At 44.1% G+C, this 6283-nt stretch overlaps 1 protein-coding gene across 2 annotated transcripts in view; it reads right to left on the bottom strand.

Moving 5' to 3' along the window:
• Positions 1 to 587: 587 nt before the first annotated feature.
• The window catches only part of mcu (mitochondrial calcium uniporter), a 38825-nt gene continuing 33129 nt past the window's right edge, over positions 588 to 6283 (bottom strand). For both annotated transcript variants that reach the window (XM_088305468.1, XM_088305470.1), the window contains 6 exons: positions 4726 to 4896; positions 4207 to 4311; positions 3978 to 4138; positions 2819 to 3022; positions 1436 to 1552; positions 588 to 1157 (listed from right to left, as the gene is read on the bottom strand). In XM_088305468.1, coding sequence (XP_088161594.1) covers positions 1077 to 1157; positions 1436 to 1552; positions 2819 to 3022; positions 3978 to 4138; positions 4207 to 4311; positions 4726 to 4896 — 839 coding nt within the window. In that variant the 3' untranslated portion in view covers positions 588 to 1076. The remainder of the gene's footprint in view (positions 1158 to 1435; positions 1553 to 2818; positions 3023 to 3977; positions 4139 to 4206; positions 4312 to 4725; positions 4897 to 6283) is intronic.

Below are 6283 nucleotides of genomic sequence, written 5' to 3'. Positions count from 1 at the left end.
AAACACATTTTGGAGAGAAATCCCCATTTGGAGTGTTTACAGAAGTCGGACAGCCAAATCGGACTTAGTCTTGTAGAAGTGGAGTGAAACAAACAATGTATTTGATACTTTTTTGTATCGAGATGACAATATTATGAATCCAACATGGCGTGACAGACGCAGTGACATTTTAACACGAGCTCCTCCCCCCACTGGGACACAACTAGCATCTGGTCATTCACTTTATTTGATTGTATACATATAGATTTATTTTATATTAATTTCATAACAAATATACTATGGCTTTCAAAATAAAAAGTGCCAAAATATTTTATTTTTTGGAATAAAAGAACACACAGTGATGTTGTTGTCGGTAGTACTCTCATACTTGCGCAGGCTGGGCTGGTCGGGAAGAGGAAACGGGGTTCTAAACGGACTCCTATCAAAAGGTCACGTTGAGGAAGGATGGCGGTCCGTCACCCTGGAGGAGGCGTGGCCAGAGTGTGACGAGGCAGCAGAGTTCAGCCACAGGAAGAAAGCGTCTCTTTGAGCCTTGCTTGTAAACTTGTTTCATGTGTGGGATCGAGACGCTCCTCAGAACGCCCCCCCCCCGCCAGTGTGCTTGTATGCGTGTGTGTGCGAGTGTGTGTAGTTGTCTCAACTCATTGAATGCCTTCGTGAGACACACACAGCCCCGCACACACACGTGCACACACCCCCACACTTTGACAAATAGTACACAGAACAAACTTCCCCTGTGCAGGAGGGTCAGGTTGTGGTATTTCCTGTTTGGTTCACGGCAGGCTGTCCATTCAGAGGCTAAAGCAAGTAGCCAAGTAGCAAGTTTAGCTCCACCATCACTGCGAGTTATTTTCAGCTCACCATCAATCCCTCTTGTGATTTTCAGTTGCAATTCCAAACAGTTGGTTCAGTCAGCGAATTAAAAAGGGGGGGTGGGGGGGGCATTGAAACTCCCAACTTGAAGGGGGGGGGGTGCAGGAGGGATGTAGAGGAGGGCAGGTTTCATATAAGGCGGGGGGGGGGGTCAGGGATAGAAAAGGTAATGCGGGCAGAAGGGGGAGGCGTTACTCTTCCCATCAATCTTTCCCAGCATCGAGTTGTTGAACCGGGAGCTGCAGCTGTAGCGGGTCCCGAAGACGTTTCAGGTCCAACTCCACCTGGAGGAGACGTAAAAAGTGAGACACAAGTGAAGTGCATCTACAGTACATAAAAAAAAAAAGTCTACACACCACTGGATGTTTTTTTTCCCTATTTTTATTGCCATGCCCTGTAGGTGGAAAAAGTTCATGCATTGCAGCACCGGAATTATTATTATTTGGGTTACAATCACGCTGGAAAAAAAATGGGAAATAATTTGCCTTGTTTTCTTTATCTTGAACAAGGGTGTGTAGACTTTTGATATCCAGCGTTATATATTACAAATACAAGCATGTACCTCGGAGATATCCTCTTTGAGCTTGTTATACTTGTCAATGTCAAAGCGTGTCCTTTTCACCCCCTTGTGGAGGAAGAGCAGATACTGTCGGTCTCTGGCGTCGGGGTACACGTACTCCTGCAAGTAACAAAGAGAGCACCAATTTATCAGATGTTCTTTGTGACGCTCTGCCAGACAGATCAGATTAAGGTTATTGAAATAGCTTGGGTAGAGGTGACGTATGAAAGCCGGGTAAAGGGCAACACTGTCAAGCGTGTCAGACTTTCTTTCAATTGACCAAAACACGTCAACTTTTGGGCAGAACGTTCCAAAAACGCTCTGGCCAGTTTGCAGTAATGCTGCAAAATGTCTTTTTAACTCGTCCTCTACTTAACCTCGAAGAATCAATGGGTTCACATTTTGGAGGAATTCTAAGTGCCAACCGTTCTAACTGAGCCTCTTCTCACAGGAATAACGTCAAATTTCATTTCATCAGTGAAATGTTCACAGTGAACAAAATGTTCAAGATTGTTGAACCTGCAAAGCATTTGTCCAGACTGATTTTTTGTTACAATTGTGTTGATTTTTACACCAGTATCAGTTAATAATGCGAAAATTAAATGTTTCCAAGTGGCTGTATAGTTAATGCACGTATTGTAACGCTGACATTGTGTCCCTGGCACAGACAATTTCCTTATTATCTCCTCACAATTTACGGGATGAGACGTATTTTTTACTGTAGGATTGGTTTGAATAAAAGCACTTGAATCAAAGGTGAGATTTTCCTTCTTTTTGAAATGTTGGCATTATAATTTAGAAAAAAAAATGATAAGAAGTTATAATAAAATCTCAGCCAATAATTATGGCGGGTGCTGCATGTACGAGACTTGATGTGAAATGAACACTCAACTCAATGCCGGTCAAAAATGTTGTTTTTGTTCTGATATACTGAGCAACCCCTCCTTTGTCTTCAAGTAAAAAGCAATCGGTCATTCTATAATGGTGTTGCCAGGAACATTTGTTTTTTTTTTATATTCCTGTTCTGTAGACATTAGTGCAAATGTTACTTAGCAAGCTAATGGCTCAGCAAGGTGAAGCAGCAGTGGCTTGTAAAAAGTAGCTAAGGGTTCTCGAGGGGAGCTCCGACATCTCTACTACTGTCTTCCAAATGATACGCCCTCATTTGAGACAGCCCAAAATAGATATGCAATTGGGGGGGGGGGAGAAGTGGTCATGGCAAAGGTCAGAGATGATTCACATCATTTTCATGCTCATCAACGCAATCGTGACCTCTTGTGTCATCCGAATGAGATACAATCAGCTTTCCATTTCAAAAGCGGGATGTTCGCAAGAATTTGAACCCCCCTCGTGTGTGGGATTTGGCAACAGTGTCAATTTTCTTACCTGGCGTGTGAGCACAAAATATGCATACATGGCCATGGCGGTGCCGTATGTGATGAAATATGTGACGGGCTCCATGATATCCCAGGAGTACTCCCACCAGGTCAGTCTGGCCAGGATGCCGAACTGGGTGGCCATGTACGCCATGCCGCCCCACAGCACCCAAGTCGTGCGTCGCTCCGCCTTCCTACTCAGCTCCTGCTTCACCTACGGCACATGCAAAACAAGTGGCAGGAGGAACTCAAGCGCAATGTTTAAAACGGGTTGACATTTTCAGAGAATCTCATGAATAAAGACATGGTCAGTATTTAACCCGGCCTACCCCATAAATCTATATTAAAAATGTTAACGACAAAACGGTTGAACGTAGATTGAGCAAATATTCGGTGATTATTCACCTTCACCAGAGAACCTGATTCGCATAACAATGAGCAGGATGGTTCGTCATTAATCAAGCACTCAATGCATGCATGAAGTGCTAAAACACTCATCCGCAGGGATGATCGTCATCATTTTAGTTGTTTAACTAAAGCAATAAAAAAAGATGAGCAACTGAGCTCTCTGAGCATCAGTATGGGTTGAAAATATTCGCATTTAAACGCGAGATTTCCAGGTTCTGACCGAGGGGCTGAAAATTGGGGTGTTTGTCTTTTGGTGACATTTCCGCTGCATGCGCCACATACACAGATCCGTGTTTTCTGGCTCTGGGCTCAACTGCAGTCGCGTCAAGTTACAACCCACCCCCATGCCCCACCATGAGAACAAATTCCGTACAGATTATTGGCCCGGCAGTATTTGGGTCAGGGTGACAGTGGCTCGCTTGCATCACACAGAAACGCCCCCTCAAAACAGGCTAATTTAGTAAACAATACAAAAATATAGGCTGTATTAGGTGTTCTATAATTTGTTATCAACTGGGTAGTTACAAACATATCATTAAAAATTTTTATTTAGACACGCGGGAATTTCTGAAATTGGGGAGACAAAACCAAAATGCCTCTTTTAGAAAACCAACTAAATAAAACCAAGATTGGAAAAAATAGCCTGAGAAGAATAAATCTAAAGTTTGAATCAACCTAAGGTGAAACTTGCGCTCGGAGAATGACGTGAATAACGGCAAATCGAACTTGAATTGTTCATTAACATGCAAAAGACGTCCGACCTTCTCTAGGGGGCGGAGCTGAGAGTTGAGGTCCTCAAGCCGTCCAATCAGCTCACGCTCTTTGCTGAGTTGGTGCTCCTCAATTCGCAGGGTGGTGTAGAGCTGCTGCACCAAGAACTTGACGTCATTCAGCCTTTCTGTCTCCTCATGGGGCAGCAACTCTGACGGGAAGACAAATAAAAATAACGATCAATAGCTTCGTTTTTGCCTTATAGGAAATAATCATTACCTCTCCTGGGTGGCCGGACAAGGTGGGTGGTGTCGTTGATGACGAGCTTGAAATCCTCCAGTAACAAGATGTCAATGCCCGTAGAGGAGGCGACCCTGGCTCCATCTGGGTTTAAAAAAAAAAAAAAAAAGGAGACCATGGTGGAAAAGCAGAGCAATGAGAGAGTTGCGGGTTAACCACTCCACACAGCCTCCAGCTCTCTTGACCATCGGGCTCGTTTCGCTCCGATTATCACGAGAGGGAGAGCGGAAGCACTTCCCATGCTAAGAGAAGATTCCGAGCGCCAATTGTTCTTGTATAATGAAGCATCGAAGCGGTGCAAATTCACTCCGTGGCACATATGAAAGGATTAAATTCTGTTGCGAAGCCCCGGCAGCAGGAACACTTAACGGCATCAAAATACACTTGAAAGCATGAAAGGGCAAGTACAAGCGTAATCTACTAGAAGAGATGGATACAGTGTGCTCGCGTGTGCGTGTGTGTGTGTATGCAAAAGAGAGAACGAGAGAGCAAGAGTACCCGTGGAGTAGATGGCTACACGATCGATGCCTCTGTCCTCGGCTTGGAGCTGCTGCAGGAAAACTCCCACGCAATCACTCAGAGGCTTGAGGGTGAACTGACAGCGTTCTCGCCTGGACGGCAAACTGACCGAGATGACTGGCAGCCCATTCTGGTACACCACTGTCACCTCTGGGTGGAGGTCGGGGGGGGACAAAGACAGGCAAACATTCAGAAGATTCTTACTCAAGCTATTCACAACACCTTGACAGAGTTTAGCCGGAGAGCCAACAGGGGGTGGTAACGCCACATTGCCTTGAGTCAGCGGCTTGTTTTCCCCGATATACGAGTTCTTACATCAACGGGAAGCATAATGAAGACGTCGAAAACATTACGACGACCGTGATGATGGAGCTGCAGTGGATCGGGAATGAGTACAGGAGTGCATGAAGGTGTGGCCAAAATGAATTGAACGGAGATTACTTTGAAGGGGAAAACGTCTACGACAACGTGTCGTTGATATTTGTAACCAGACTGGGGAAAATTCTGAATACAAGCAAGATGTCATTGTGGCAAATGTTGCTGCTTTTTATGTGTAATGGGAACAGTCGGACCGGCAATTGGGAATGCAGTTTTTCATCGTATATCGTTTTAAAAGGACGGTGTCACAAAATCGGGGGGGGGGGGGGGGTCAGTTAAACAAAAGTCGGTTTAAACTATGAAGACAGAGTGTGACACGAATGTCTTCAGATTTTTTTTTTTTATGTTCATGCTTTAGTTTTGTTCTTTACGCCTGAGGCTGCATCTAAAAGACATCCTCACTTGTGCTGAATTAAACTTGGGCAAAGTTTTGTTTTTTGTTATTTATTTTTTTTTATGATGTTCCACCACACAAGTTACTAAAAACAAGTTTGATTCCCGGTTGGCTGGTAATGTCCAGTTCCAGTTCTCAAGACCGAATAAATGGAAAGGCTTTATCAGAAAGCATATAAATTTTATAACCGCCATTAAAAAAAAAAAAAAAAAAAAAGAAAAAATCACTCACGGTGGCATTCCTTGAAAAGGAGAAGAAAAAAATCAAAAATATGCGTGCAGTTCATGCAAAAGGATAGTTTTATCAAACTAAGTCCTCTTTACACTGCCAAGCCTGCAAAATCAATACGTTGTAATATTGCTGACCTTTCCTTCTCCGAGCAATTGTGTCAATTGACTGATGCCAACTATTGATATTCGGTATTCCCATGGACAGCCTTAAAGACCTCTAAATTATGCCTGCGTGATTGGACTGACAATTGGTGTGCAAAGATATTTTCAGGAGGAAATGGAAAAAATGAGAACCTCGCTATGATCATCTTAAGTGAAGCTCGTGATAACAAAACAGTGTGTCTACTGAAAGCTGCATGATCCACTTAAATCATGAGTGGGTCTTAGTGAGCGAGTGCAATGAATCCAAAGTCATTCCACCATGGAGCTAATCCAAGCTGCAGTGTTGCACAGAAACCTCTCCCTACTCCTCGAGACCACTGCAGTGAATCAGCACATCATCATCTGGCACACGCGGTCCCGGTCCCGGCCCCGG

Source organism: Idiotropiscis lumnitzeri, chromosome 9 (assembly GCF_059441095.1).
Source record: "Idiotropiscis lumnitzeri isolate Australia: NSW breed Sydney's pygmy pipehorse chromosome 9, RoL_Ilum_1.0, whole genome shotgun sequence".
Lineage (NCBI taxonomy): Eukaryota > Metazoa > Chordata > Actinopteri > Syngnathiformes > Syngnathidae > Idiotropiscis > Idiotropiscis lumnitzeri.
The sequence above is the reverse complement of the archived record's forward strand: the minus strand, read 5'-3'. Positions and strand labels throughout refer to the sequence as shown.